The 15705-nt window shown below is 40.2% G+C and overlaps 1 protein-coding gene across 6 annotated transcripts in view; it reads left to right on the forward strand.

The window, feature by feature from the left end:
* The window catches only part of Btbd9 (BTB domain containing 9), a 397758-nt gene that overhangs the window by 316444 nt on the left and 65609 nt on the right, over window positions 1-15705 (forward strand). For 5 of the 6 annotated variants that reach the window (XR_012450652.1, XM_074082279.1, XM_074082277.1 and 2 more), the window contains exon 9: window positions 9999-10106. The exons of the other annotated variant lie outside the window; for it this stretch is intronic. Coding sequence is in view for 4 of the 5 variants with exons in the window: in XM_074082279.1 (XP_073938380.1) it covers window positions 9999-10106 (108 nt within the window). In the remaining variant the exon portion in view is untranslated. The remainder of the gene's footprint in view (window positions 1-9998; window positions 10107-15705) is intronic. 6 annotated transcript variants of the gene reach the window in all.

Raw genomic sequence — 15705 nt, forward strand, 5'->3', positions numbered from 1 at the left:
AATTTTTGTTTGGCTCCATTTTTGGTGGTTTGTAGTCTGTGGGAGGGAGGGGGCACATATTAGCATGTGGTCAGAGAAGGGACAGGAAAATAAGCTAAGAGATGATTTTTTTGTAAATTATCTCCTATCATTTTCATAAATGCTATGAGGACTGGTGGTGGAAGACTGGCTGGTAGGGGCAATTTTCTGATTGAAACCTAACAGTCTGTGCAGTGTTAAAGATGCTGTACTCTTATAAGATACCTGCAGTTACCTTTTTATATCATTCTCTCCTGTCCTGTTCCTCAAGTCTCCTTCAGCTGAACTCAGTAGATCTTATGGTGTGTAAAGCAATGTGCTAGAGGCCATGGAGGATACCCAAACTGTCTACCATGAATGGTTCTGTACTGTAGAACCATACTTAGATTGTTCCTCCTGAATAAACTTGGTCCTGAAGTCTGAGTAGGGGCCATTAGATGTTGTTATTCAGGAAACCTGGAGCCAGGTGAGTCTATTCCCTAGTTGTGACCCAAGGGAATAGAAAGGGATGAAGGCCCACAGTAGGGTCATTTTATTCCCAGGAGTCATATGTGTTAAGTAAAAACCAAAGAAGTAAAATCTCTAACACACAGCATGTAGACGGGTGAGTCCTGAGCTCTTTATCGAGCCTGTCTCTTTTCTCATCCTCTGAATAATTTCATAGAGTTGAGGATGGAGGATAGACAAGTTCACACAAATGCTTATTATCTTCAGCTCTAAGAAGACACTGATTCTGGCCTTTTTAAATGATGACAGTACTTAATAACCTTCCTAGCAAATGAAACTGAAAGTGAACTGGACTTAATGCCTAGAAAGCTAAGCCCTGTGATCTGCCTCTTACGTGTCCTTTTCTGGTCCTGCTGGTGAACCACATTGGGCCAATCCCACTGATTGTGTATATGTGTCACGATGAGGAAGCTGCTTGCGATCAAGGCAGATGGTCTTGTTGCAGAGAAAGAAAAATCTGTAAAAGTTGCATCCATGCTTAATGTGTCACTGACCGAAAGGTCTGAAGCATAGTAAGACTTCACCTTTTAAAATATCATAAGACCATTGATTGGTTCCTGATATTTTTGGTGCCAACATCTGACTTAAAAGACTGTATTAAGAGTCACCTTCAAAAACATAAGAAAATTGCTTTTCGTCTCAAGGGCTGTTTGACCTAAACAAAATTTTCTCATATGTCCACATTGAAAGCATAAAATGAAAAGATTTTCTTTAAATTGACAATATAGTGTGAAATCTAGATCATAAGCTTAGGGCAGAACTAGTTTGTTAAACAAAGGTTTGCCAAGTGATGGAATAATTGGTAAAAGCTGGCTTAGGCAATGTTCAGCCCATGTAAGAAAATTAACCAAAGATCTTAGAAAAAATAGATTTGCACTGAAAGCAGGAAATGTGGTGGTTACAAATTGTTTTTTCAAATGTGATAATGTATGCAGAAACATTTTGAAGTGGGCGAGGACTGTGTGAATGTAAGGTGGGACTTTGCTTAGTTCACCAAGCATTCCACACTCAGTGTCAGCTGAATACTGCAGCTGGAGCTGGGCTGTTGGGTGATATAGAGTTAGCTTTGTGTTATCACCTGAACCTTGACATTAAAACTGAGATGGTCTCAATTAGCTATTAAGAGCTGGTGGTTTTGTATTGTCTCAAAGTTTTGGAAACTTTGCCTCATGCAGATACTACAGCTTCCTCCTGCAGGCATACACTCTTTCCTTTTAACTTATTTTCCAGAATTATGCTGTATCATTGTACGACTTGACCAGAGAGGCACCCTTCCTTTTAAAAATAAAATGGTATTAGCATATATTAGTTGGGGGGAGGGATCATTATAACTTCTACATATGAATTTATAATGTATCTTAGATTCATCCCCTCCATCATTCTCCCTCATCCACTTCCCCCCAGTTCTTAGAACAGTTTCAACAGGTTTCATCCATCATATTTTCCCTTCTCCCAGTAGGGCAGCTTCCACAGAAGAGCCCAAGTGTGTATTTTGCCACCTCACTTTATTTTCATCCTGGGGCTTTGGTGCCTAAACACAGAAGCTACACATGCCAGATCACCAAGAGCCTGAATTTGCCTTTTCCCTGCCCAGTGTTATCATTTGTCACTTTCTTAGAGAAGTCACCCTTTGTGTTTGCTATAGTTTGGATCTAGAATGTCCCCACAGGCCCGTGTGTTTAAGGCTTGGTCCCCCAACCCATGGCATTCTTTGGAGGTGTTAGAGCTTTTATGAAGTGGGAAGTCAGTGAAAGCAAGTTAGGTCACTTGGCACATCCCATTGGAGGGGATATTAGAACCCCTATCCTTTCCTGGTTCTCTCTTTCTGCTTCCTGGATGCCATGAGATGAGGGGCTTCCTCTCCTACATGCTGTCATGCCACAGGCCCAAAAGCAATGGGGTCTACCAACCAAAGGCTGAAACCTCCAAAACTATGAGCCACCATAAACCTTTCCTCTTTCTAAGCTGATTATCTCAGGTGCTTCATCACAGTGAAAGAAAGCTGACTAACACAGCATCCCAGCTTTGAAAGATTAAACAGTATCATACAGTGCATAGATTCCCTGATGCCCTCTAACTAATGTGTTTCCAAGAACTCATTCCACTTGGTGAGGTGGCCTGTATTTCCTTCCTCTGGGAAGAAGAGTTGAATCCCCCTTGCCCTGACAGCTTGTGGCTCCCGTGGAGGCAGGGCCCTGTAGTGAAAGCTCCTCGGGAGTTCCTGTGTCTGGAAAATGCAGGACAGCTGCTTGGTCTCTGTCACAGACTTTTGAGAAAGCCTGCCCTCTGGCTCTGGTCTCCTGCTGAGACTCTCATTCTAGACTTATAGTCTTCCAGCAGCTCTTCTCAACTGGACCTTGCTCCTCTCCTGAGGAAGAGACTGTATAATCGAACCCTGTGACAGCCAACAATAAGGCTCCCTCTCATCTTTGGTACAATCCGAGTTTCTCACCAGTAGAGCTGTTTCTCTGAAGCTATGTTAATTCTCCTAGCACCTGTTCCAGGCCACCCACTGCCTCTTATTGATAGCAAGGATGAAAATGTTTGCCCCTCACATGTATTCAGAAGAGTGAAAACTGGCTCTGAAGGTTCCCTTTGTGACCATAGCTTCTTACCTTTCTCCCTAAAGGTCACATCTGTTCTGCATCATGACCTCCAACTCCTGTGTTCTGAAAGTCCACTCTCTAGACCTAGAAGCAGTCATTGTTCTTCCTAGTTCTTCGGTCCTTGATCCCACACTGTGTCCTTGTCACTATAACCCCTGCTTCCCTGCTGAGTGGTTATAAATTACACTAACCGTTCCGTCTTTGCAAGACTCTCTCTGCAGCCCACCTGACCCCACTGAGCCTCTAAGCCCACTTTGCCTTGTCACCCCACATACAGTCCTGCTGCTCTCCCATTCTACAAAGGACCTTCTTTCTTACTTGAATGAAAATATTGCCATCCAAAGGGAGCTTTTCTTCTCACCATGCCCATTCTTCACCTGCTTGTCTCTTAGGTCCTGTGGCCACCAATGCATCATTGCCATCCTTATCACCATAACATCTGCTCTTTGTTGAGTACCTTTTCTGTCTAGTGTACTCTGCTAGGAGCTGAGCTTAGGCTTTTTTGGTTCCAAGTGATAGAAACCCAGTAAACATGGCTTAAGTCATAATGATGACTTTATTTAAGTGATTGGGAAATATATCACAAATACTGGGACAGAAACTCTGATGACCATCACAGGAACTGAACACAGATTTGGGAATCTGTCAGAGGCCTGAGCAGCACTCTCCCAAACCCCATTTGAGTTGCACTGTCTGTCTTCTCTGTTTCTTACTACACATGGCTTTCTTTGTTTCCTTGAGCCTTGGATGAAAGAAGTCCACCCCAGAATGCCTGCATCCTTGCAACCTCATGTAAGTGGACAGGGCTAATTAAGATAGAATCTCACATAATTCTCAGTGTTTGAGAAAGGAGATGCGATTAGCTCAGCATGAGTCCTGGGGGTTCCTTGGAGGTAGTCAGGTCTTACAGTACAAACTGAGCTCAGGAATTCCACACATATACTTTGAAGTGGAGCCGAAACAATTCTCAAAGTGAGGAGCTACTATGTAATGTAAAGACATATCAAAAAACCTCTTGTAAATTCAATAGCAATTTAATGTTAGACATTAAATCTAGACATTGAAGTTCACTGGGGGTAAAACCGAAGTATAAGTAAGCTCAGTGGTTTGCCTAATGTTACTTAGTGCTCAGTAAATAATTTTTGAGTTGTTGAATGGAAGACAATTATTTCTGAAGAACTTAAAGGTTCTTTAACAAAAAGTTGGTGTATCTTTGACTGAAAGATTAGAGATGGATTTGATGATATTACAATATTGCTAATAGCCTGGTCACTGATCTTCCTTTAGTTGGCTGTTTTCACCTAAATGAGAAACAACAGTGGTGTGGCCCCAAGCCTTCCAACTGAGTCTGCCACAAACATGGGCAATTAGAAGCAGACAGAACAGGCCCAGGCTCCTGGTCTAAAAGGCACCAATTCAGGGGAGAAGCTGTTGATCTCAACTGTTAGACTTCAGCCGTTGTTCACAATCTGGCATAGAATTAATCCCTTAAGAAAGGGATGGAAAAAATGCCATTCAGCACAACATAGTTTGTCATCGCATGCATAATGCAGACTTTCCAATTAGAATGCTACAATTTGGAAACTTTCTTCACAGACTGATGAGAGAGCAATTATTTTAAAAAGGGAAAACTCAGTCCACTGGGTTTGCCTCAAGTCACTTCTGACTCAAGCCGCAAAGACAAGAGTTTTGAAATTATATTCGCTATTGGATTTTGTATCAAAATACCAGCAAGGAGAGCAATTAGTTGCTGTAAACTGAACCCCTGGTAATCAATGGTATGCAGCCAGCCAGAGCATTTATGGAAGATGTAAGCAAAATCACATCTGCTAATCAATTAAAAAAAAAAACAAAAACAAAAAAAACCCAGCACTTCACTGCTTTTACAGAAACTCCACAGTAAGAATAGAAAAAATGGAAGAGATACCATTTAATGTCACCAGGCATTTCATGCAGTGCTCATTAGCTAGAGAGGTTTGTGGTAACAGCTAAACAGACCCAATCTACAGCAATAGATCTTGGCCAGGGCTTCCTCTGCTCAGTCGCTTTTGAAAATAGTGTCTCATGATTGGGTGGAGATGTGTGGATGTATAGTGGGGGGTGGGGTGGGGGGGGCTGGGCTACTTAAGGAGCTCATTTCAGTTAAGGTCATAAGGAATATTTGTCTGTCCTGGGTGAGCGCACTATCTAAACCTTGCCAGCCATGTTGCAAGTCAAAAATATCTCTGTAACTGCAACTGCAAAGACACAGGACAGACTTTGCAGGCAGAGAAAGAAGTGAAGTGCCTGATTAGAACCAAATTCCTCTCCTTGGAAGAAAAGAGATTGAGCCAGTTTTTCCTTTAGTGTTCTTAAACTGAACTGCACTTGCTTTTTCAGTTGAACCAACAAAGAGATTCCTGGTGAGCCGAAATTCCAAGCAAATATGATCCTGATACATGAATTAGAATCTCTCTGAAAAACTCCCAGTGTAGGAGCCTGAGCCCTACGCTTGATAACCTGCAATCCATCAGTGTCCCTTTCCACTCAGGAGTCATCGTGACCCCACATTCCCAGCCCCCAGGGACTCTTAACAGGGGACTGGAAAGGAGACATCTCAACCAGCATGTGCACTTGGCTGCTGTCCAGACAAAAAGAATTTAGGCCAGTGGAAATTATTGAGGTAAAGATCGATAGACTAGGCTAATAAAAATTAATATCTTCAGCATGCAAACTATGATAGGCAGTGAATTAATATCCTTTAGTTATAGAGGACATTTGTAAGTCAGTATCAGGATAAATATAAGTAGAAAATGTGTAAAATCTCCAAGTTCAATGACAAGAAAAAAATCTACAAATCAATGAAATACATTTCATCTGTCAAACTGGCAGTATTTTTTAACATAATACAAAATATTGGTGGTAATGCACAGAAACAGGCATTTGTAATATACTACTGATAGTTGAGTATAACTTGTTGCAGATTTTCGTTTGGGTTGGGGAGTGAAGAGAGATATACAGCTACTTGATATATTTACCAAAGCTCCAAGTTGTTTTTAACCCTGCTCCAGGAGTCTTACTTACGGAAACTTTTGAATGCAGTAATCATAGATTTGACTAAGAATGTTCATCACAAAATTTTCATCACAATGAAATATTAACAGCTTCATAAGTGTCCAAGAATAAGAGACTGAGCAAATAAATTATGGGATATCCACAGAGTGAAATACTATGAAGTCAGTACATACAATGTAGACAATATTTGATAATACAAAAAGATGTTCCTAATAGATCCCTTAAACAAAAGAACCAAGTTATAAGCAGTATGTACTGTGTGTATGTGTTTACAACATTACTGGAATTATAGATGATCTTCATTTTAAAATAATTGGCCTTAAAACAAAATGGAAAACTTTAGGATTCTTATTGGGCTCTTAAGGTACTTGTAAGGTATGAGATACACAGCATTAAAAATTCTTCTGTCACCATCCTTCCAAAAACCTCTACTTGAACATTTATGATACTAGTAATTGCTCATACTTTTTTTATCTTCTCTCTCTCCATACCCTCAAGGCAACCTTTTTCCAAGAAATATTTTGAGACCTAGTTAGGTTCTGTTTCAACAGGGATTGATTGTTATGGATATTCTGTAGAAACACTAACTCAGGATTATCTGGAAGGCTAGGGGTTGTGACAAACATGGTTCTCTGTAAGTAATCCAGAATTCCGAAGGGGAAAATAGCCTCAACATTGTCTCCCAACAAACCTATAACCAGAGTTGTTGAGTAACAAGAAGTATTACTAACTGGAAGCCTTTCCCTGGTTTTAATAGCAAAGAGATACTACTTGAAAGGAAGCACAAGTACAATTCGAAACAATTGAATCCTAATCCTCAGTAATAGCTTTATAGGTGATGATAAACAGCTCTTGCAAGACTCATTGGTTATAATTGTGAGATCCAGGGAAAATAATACAAATGAATCCCAGAGTAATGGGTACAGGTTGAATATAGGGCCCGGACACACAAACTGGGAGTAAAGGAAACATTGGCAGTGGGATTACAGAACTGCTCTTTTGGGTCAGGATGTCACATTGAAATCTTGTATCAATCAATCACTGAGTTTAGACAAGTTATAGTTTGCTACCTTTAAGCCTCACTTTTACCATCTATACTTTGGTGAAAATAATACTTGCTAAACGTGTATTTAGGATTTAATAAGAATCATAAAGAGCACTTAAGACAGGGCCTGGTACATATTAAAGAAGTGTCAGCTATTGTGATCATCATTATCACTGTTGTTACAAGGAGTGCCATTGCCCAGCAGACATTCACTGAGTGTGAGCTCTGCATGTGACACTACTCCAGACATATGCACTGCCTTTAGGTAGCTCTCTATTCTAGCTGGTGGGCAGAGTTAATACTAAGATATCGTACATATTTTACATAGGGAGGACTTTTTTTTTTTTGCAGGATAATCAATATTTTAGATTATTATTATTATTATTATTATTCATATGTGCATACAAGGCTTGGGTCATTTCTCCCCCCTGCCCCCACCCCCTCCCTTACCACACACTCCGCCCCCTCCCTCTCCCCCCCACCCCCTCAATACCCAGCAGAAACTATTTTGCCCTTATTTCTAATTTTGTTGTAGAGAGAGTATAAGCAATAATAAGAAGGAACAAGGGTTTTTGCTGGTTAAGATAAGGATAGCTATACAGGGAGTTGATTCACATTAATTTCCTGTGCGTGTGTGTTACCTTCTAGTTTAATTCTTTTTGATCTCACCTTTTCTCTAGTTCCTGGTCCCCTTTTCCTATTGGCCTCAGTTGCTTTTAAGGTATCTGCTTTAGTTTCTCTGCGTTAAGGGCAACAAATGCTAGCTAATTTTTTAGGTGTCTTACCTATCCTCACCCCTCCCTTGTGTGCTCTCGCTTTTATCATGTGCTCATAGTCCAATCCCCTTGTTGTGTTTGCCCTTGATCTAATGTCCACATATGAGGGAGAACATACGATTTTTGGTCTTTTGGGCCAGGCTAACCTCACTCAGAATGATGTTCTCCAATTCCATCCATTTACCAGCGAATGATAACATTTCGTTCTTCTTCATGGCTGCATAAAATTCCATTGGGTATAGATACCACATTTTCTTAATCCATTCATCAGTGGTGGGGCATCTTGGCTGTTTCCATAACTTGGCTATTGTGAATAGTGTTGCAGTAAACATGGGTGTGCAGGTGCCTCTAGAGTAACCTGTGTCACAGTCTGTTGGGTATATCCCCAAGAGTGGTATTGCTGGATCAAATGGTAGATCAATGTTTTGTTTTTTAATTAGCCTCCAAATTTTTTTCCAGAGTGGTTGTACTAGTTTACATTCCCACCAACAGTGTAAGAGGGTTCCTTTTTCCCCGCATCCTCGCCAACACCTGTTGTTGGTGGTGTTGCTAATGATGGCTATTCTAACAGGGGTGAGGTGGAATCTTAGTGTGGTTTTAATTTGCATTTCCTTTATTGCTAGAGATGGTGAGCATTTTTTCATGTGTTTTTCAGCCATTTGAATTTTTAAAGGCTGAAATCATAGAAAATATGGATCTGTCTCATCTGTGGCACTGTCAAAAGCAAAATTCAGATCCTTTATTGCAACTTTCAGTCTATTTTTAATTGAGGAAATAACACACATGGAGTGCATAAATCTTTTATGTACAGCTAGATGAATAATTACAAGTATCTATATTCATGTAACTAGCACGCAGACCAAAATGAGCACATTTCTGGTATTTTAGAAGATTCTCTCATACCATTTCCCAATCTATACATTGCCAGAGGTAACCACTGTTCTGAAACCAATAAATAAATTTTGTTTGCTTTGAGCTCCATGTCTCTATGTAAATGGAATCATGCATAAGTTCTTATCTGGGCAGAAAAGGAAGATAAGAGCAAGACCAATATAATAAATTCCTAAATGATGAATAAGAAAGCTTTGCTAATGAATATATGTTTGCCTATACAGTTGACTCTCTGACTGCATGGGTTCCGCATATATGCATTCAATTAACCACAAATTTTAAAATATTTTTTAAAACCTTTTTTGTCTGTAATGAACATAGACTTTTTCTTGTCATTATTCCCCCCCCCAAAAAAAACACTATTTACGGAGAATTTTCTTTCTATTAAGTATTATAAGTAACTTAGAGATTATTTAATGACTATGAGAGGTCATCTATAATCCTAGCACTTGGGAGGCTGAGGCAGGAAGATTGTGAGTTCATACCAGCCTGTGCTATAGAGCAAAAGCCTTAATGTACACAGGAGGATGTATGTAGTTTATGCACAAAATGCTGTGCCATTTTATTTCAAGGACTTGAGCATCCATAGACGTGGCCAGTAGATGCTAGGACTAGTCTTCCCTAGATACCAAATCTCCAAATCAGATTCTCTTAGCAAAATGTTGCAAAAATTCTGGTGAGGGTGAGAAGAATCCTAACAGGTCCTGGGGCATGCTTGTTATCACCAGTTAGAAAGCACAGGACCCCCTCCTCCCTGCCACCCTTGAGCAGTGGTCTCCAGGATGTTACCCTTGGTTCCTCTGACAACTGCAGATGAGAACCGGAAAAGTCAGGATGGAGGACATGAGGACATTCTCCCTCCTAAACCAATGGGCAGAGGCTACCTGGGGCTGGGTGATTTGTGAAATAAACTGAAGAAAGAAGCTCGCACTGACTCCAGCTTTCTCTTCATACATTTGTTGGGATTCACTTTTTTTCAGGCCTGGAAGTATGGTAGGGCAAAGGAGGCAGGGAGGAGGGCTAAAGTAGGCAGCAGTTCCCTTCTGCCTAAGGCCGAGACATCAAGACATTGGCAGTGTCTCACCGTTTCTCTTTGTCCAGGTTATTACTTTGGGACTGTGATGACCGAAGCTACAGCTACTATGTCGAGGTTTCCACCAACCAGCATCAGTGGACCACGGTGGCAGACAGAACCAAAGTCTCTTGCAAGTAAGTGGGTTCCTTTGTCTTTCTGACAGATTGAGACTTTCCAGAGAAGCTTCATGGAGCCGCCAGATAATATTCTTATTTCGAAGTTGAAAGGCTATTCCAGTGACCCTGTATTTCAGTTTTGACCATTCAGCTCTTATGAGAAAATTTACTTGATATGACCAAACAAGCTTTATCTTAAGATTTGAACTTGACTCACATATATGAAAGTGACTTTTCCTTAGCAACCCTCTCTGCACATTCCACTCTACCTCTTTAGGATTTTTTTCTTCCTTAATTGCTGAAGCGAGGTGTACTTCAGCAGTTATTCTGGGCTCTTAACTTCTCATGTTCATATCATTCAAGGGGTAGTTAAAATTTGTCCCATCTCAGCATTTAGTCTGCTGTTACCTAAACTAAGGAATGCCTCAGTGTTGGGATTTTCATCATCAGACATGGGCATTTGATGCGTTTGGCACCAGGGCTGTGTTTGGCACCTAGTTGGAGCAACAGCTAGGAGGAACGTTTGTGTGGGTTCTGACCAGCCTGGAATCATGATAGTGAAAGAGCTCAGTCCCTTTGTTGTGTAGCACCAGGTTCTCTGGGAGGTAAGATTTCTTTATCTTTTTAAAAGTGAGTTTTGATTCTGTGCTAGTCAGATTTCTGTCCCTATGACAAAATACTTGAGAAAATCAGCTTACGAGGAGGAAAGGTTTATTTCAACTCATGGTTTCCAGAGGTTTCAGTCCACGGTTGCTTGGCCTTGTTGCCTTGGGCCTGTGGTGGCACAGTATAACATAGCAGGGGCACATGGCAGAGGAGCCCTCTTACCTTATGCCCTTCCAGGACACACCCCCAGTGATCTAACTTCCTTCTACTAGGCCTCACCCCTAAAGGTTCCACCACTCCCAATAGTGCCACAAGCTGGCAACTGAACCTTTAACACATGGCGTTTGGAGGACAGTCCATAGATTCACCCTTGCAAAGAACTAAGTCAGTGGTTTCAGTATATTCAGAGAGTTGTACAATCACTACTATCCGATGTTCCAGAACATTTTTGTTACCTCAGAAAGAAACTTCCTCCCCATTTCCCTCCAATTTCCCCAGCATCCAATAATTTACTTTGTGTTTCAATGAATTTGCGTAGTAGTACATGCTCTTTTGTTCCTGGCTTCTTCCACTTAGCATAATGTTTTCCAGCTTTATCCATGGTTGTAGCATGGATACACCATATCAGAATTTCATTCCTTTTTCTGAGTGACTAATATTCCACTTTCTGACATTTTATTTATCAGTTAATAAACATGAATTGTTTCCACTTTTGGTCATACTGAGTAAAGCTGCTGTAAACATTCCTGTGTAAGTTTGTGTTTGAACATATTTTTTTAATTCTGTTAGGTATACACCTAGGAGTAGAGTTACTGTACCATAGTAACTGTGTTTTAACTTTGAAGAATTGCCAAGCTTTTCCATAGCAGCTACACCATTTTGTATTACCATTAGCAGTGTGTGAGGAATCCAGCAATCCTCTCCATCTTTTTTACCATCGTCATCCTGGTGGGAATGAGTGGCGTAACACTGTGTTTCTGATTGGCATTTCTGTGATGACTGATGCTGTTGAGTATCTTTTATTATTGGCCAAGATTTCTTAATAACGTTAGCAACAGCTTGTTTGATGCTGTGTTTGACACAATTAGCATCGTTATTTTAGTAGTTACCATGTAGCATGTTTTTACTGGTTATAGTAGCAATATTCTGTATTTCCATGGCTTACCATGAGTGTATTTCTCAGTCATGTAACAGTCCACATGGGTGTTCCTGGTTGTCAAGTGGCTCCTTCCACAGATGAATGCAGAACCCATTTCTCTTCCATCTTGTGGTTCCACCATCATTTAAAGCCTCGTCAGCATCATCTCCAAAGCAGAGAGAGAAGGTGTAGTTGGTTCTGAGCAGCCCTGGTTTAGGTGTAGTGTGCACCCTTCCACTGACATGCCATTGGGAGACTGGCAGCCTTGCCACACAGGATGCTAGTGTTTCTGGGAAAGGGAGTCAGTTCTGGCTGGGCAGCCACTTCCCAGGGTAGCACAAATCTTGCAAATGCCTCTGCCAGAGCATCAGAAAACTAACAGTTGTTTTCTAACTACTATTCCAGTACTTTCATGTATTTTATCTTATTTTGTTTGAATACAGAATGTGTTGTGGGATATTGTCCTCATTTTACAAGAGAGAAAATGAAGCTTAGAGAGATTGTTTTTTCCAGGGAGCAGAGCTCAGACTTAAACCCAGGGCTCTTTCCAGTGTACCCCATTGCCATATACCCAAATCGTTACTGAAGAGTGATATGAAGAGGGGAACAGTGTGGTTAACTTGTTCCCAAGCTGCCAGAGCCCTTTTGTGCAAACAGAAGTTTGCTAAGGCCCACAAGCATTCCCATTAGCTTTGTAGAGTCTTCGCTTATCACGTGTACCAGGACCAAGGCTAGATGCTGTCATCTAGCAGCTTGCCATCTTTGATGTGGATCATTTTGTATGTTACGAAGTGTCTTCCTCACCTTCCTCTTTTACATGTCTCTGTTGGAAGTGCTACACAAGGTGTGCTTTCAACAAGAGCAGGCTGACTACCTGTTGACCAGTATTTAGTTAAATGGGGGTTTTCCTGATTCAAAACCCCCTTCACTCACATTAGAGCCTCTCCCAGCAGCACTGTATTAAGTTATCAACATCTTTTTCTTCCCACTTGTTGGTGGATTTAAATAATTTATTTGATTTTAACTTGTATTTCAGTTCAGCAGTGTTTTGCATTTTGATGAATAAATAAATAAGCAGTACATTAGAAAAATAAGAGTAGTAGAAAGAAGGCAAGTGCTTGCTAACTCTGAAGGAATCAATAGAACCAAAGGTTATGGTTTTACATTTATTTATAAGCGTAACATAAATTTATTATACCTCCTGGTTTCAAGCTAGTCCTTAAGAAATAAAGATGATACACAAATGAGTAAGAAAAGAAAAAAAGGAAAGCAATTCTTTCTTAACTAATACCCTCCAGAGCAGATCTCAAGAGAGGATTCTATTAGCTTCTAGAATTATAACCTGCTCTTTATTGAAATAGAGTTGGAGTCATGTTATAAATGAAATTGTATGGAATCTTTAAAAATCATAATTCTGCCTCTCAGTAGCATTCTACCTTGTCAAGAAGTCAGAGCATAGATTCCTGCTGTCCTCTAGAAAGTCCCCAGGGTGTAAGCTGCTCCCAGTGTCCATTAGTCTCTTAGCTCTGGGCTGGACACTTTCCTTCCTAGCTCACCTAAGTCCTTTGTGCTACATGTGGAGCTTCTTGTTTTGCTTCCAGGATAAAGGTCACTTTTATTGCAGACAGCTCTGCTTTTGTATTGGCTAAGTGTTTAAAATTATTTCTAACCCTTCTTTTTGATGTAATCTATCCTGTACCCTTTAGACTATCCCAAGACCTCACTTCCCAGTCATTGATTCCTTTCCTTCTGCTAGCCTCTAAATTGTTGTACCCTAAGTCTTTATTAGCATTGCCTTTTAAGTGACAAACATTAATATGCACATGCAAAATTAATTGAAACAATGCAGAAAGACATAAGTGAAAAGTAGTTTCACCTTCCCATCTTTCCCCTTCTCAGAGACAACTGCTTTTGACTTGTTTGTTGTTTTCTGTTTTTAGTTTTCATAACTTCTCTACTATAAATAATATTTCATACCTCTGTCAGCTTTTCTAACTTACTATAAAAAATGAGAAATTTTGCCCACTTAACCACTCCTCACTTTTGCTAGTTATGATTTCCTTTCCATTTCTACTATTTATCTTTTCAAGTTAAATAATATATCTAAACCTCTCTTTTTTTTTGCCCCCTTTGGCTTTTTGAGATAGAGTCTCACTAGATTAGCCTTAAATTCTTGCTCCTCTTGCCTCTGCTTCTTGAGTGCTAAAATTACAGGTGTGCTCCATTGCACCCTTCTTTAGCCTTTGTTTTTTAATCTATCAGTTAGGGACAGATTTCTTGACTTCCCACTGTATTGATAAAGAAATAACTATTGTTAGACTGAGTGTGGTAGCTCACATCTGTAATCCTAGATACTCTGGAAGTAGAGATGTCAGTATAGCAGTTTAAGGCCAAACTGGGCAAAAAGTTTTTGAGATCCCATCTCAAATCACTAAGCCAGGAGTGGTGATTTACTCACCTGTGATCCCAGCCAAGTAGAAGACCCCAGATAGAAGGATCACTGTTGGATCTCCCCCTACTTGGGACAAAAATGCAAGACCCTATCTAAAAAATAACAAAAGCTAAAAAGGGCTAGCGGCGTGACTCAAGAGGTAGCGCTTATTAGCAAGGGAGTCCCTAAATTCTAACCCCAGTACCCCCACCAAAAAAAATAAATAATTGCCACCTCCAATTTTCGTTCTATCATCTCCTTTCTACTTCCCTGTACTTCCCTTTCTACTTTCTGTTAGCTGTCTACCACACTGACATAGAAAAAGTTATGATACTTATTTTTGTTCTGTAATTTATAGTTAAATCTTCTGTTAACCATAAAGTGACCCTAAGAACAAGGAAAACCATGCTAAGAAGTCATTATTAACACTTAAACAATGAAGGACAGGAGTGTAAAACAGGTCCTGTTAGAGGAGAGCACTAGTGGAAGGAGGAGGGTAAATGAAGAGGATGGAGGAGGGTGAATGTGGTTAATGTACTTTATATACATGTATGAAGATAAAACATTCAAACCTGCAGTCATCTTAAGTAGGAGGCAAAGGGATGAGGGAAAATGATGGTGGGTTTGAACCTAACCAAGGTATATTGTAAGCATATATGGAAATGTCACAATGAAACCCCATGTACAACTACTACATGCCATAACATGTTTTAAATAAATAAAAGAAGTCATTATGATACACTGATTATATAAACAGTGTTCACAAAATATCTGGTAATTGGTTAGATCTACAGTGAGGAAAGCATTATTCTGTGCCACTAAACATGTACCCTTCTGGAAGAAACTGCACCCTGTTCAGATCAAGTAGATGAGGTTTTCTTATGCGTGCTCAGAACTATTTACATATTGAATAGCTTTCTATTAGCTAGCCTTTTGTTTTCCTGAAATTCTTAATTGCTTCATTTTCCTGTGACAGAAGCTTTTGAAGTATACTGTACATCCATTGGTTAATTTTGAGCAGATTGCTTCCTACACCTACTCTGCAGCTGTGATCCTAAAATTTCTTTTTCTTTCCTATCTAGGTCAGCAATACTGCGTCTTGGATTTCTTCTTCCATTTTGTGAAGGGTTAACAAAATCCTTTCCTTTTGCATGAGTTACTGACTTTGAGCCCATTTCCCTTTCTTGATCTGTACTCCTAAAAGCATGCTAGAGGTGGAATGTCAGCCATGCAATCAAGCAGCATTACTTATGATAAAAATTATCCATGGTCCACAAATTACATCTGATATGGGAAGACTGTAGATACCTGGTTGGAAGCCACAGTTTTGGGCTTCCCTAATGCCAATGACTTTTGTGACTGGATATGTCCCTTGTGAGTTTGGGCTCTATGCTTCTGGAACTATTATAAGGGACGTTAGTTTCTATTTGAAAGTGAGGCTT

The sequence above is a fragment of the Castor canadensis genome, chromosome 8, assembly GCF_047511655.1.
Source record: "Castor canadensis chromosome 8, mCasCan1.hap1v2, whole genome shotgun sequence".
NCBI classification, from domain to species: Eukaryota; Metazoa; Chordata; class Mammalia; order Rodentia; family Castoridae; genus Castor; species Castor canadensis.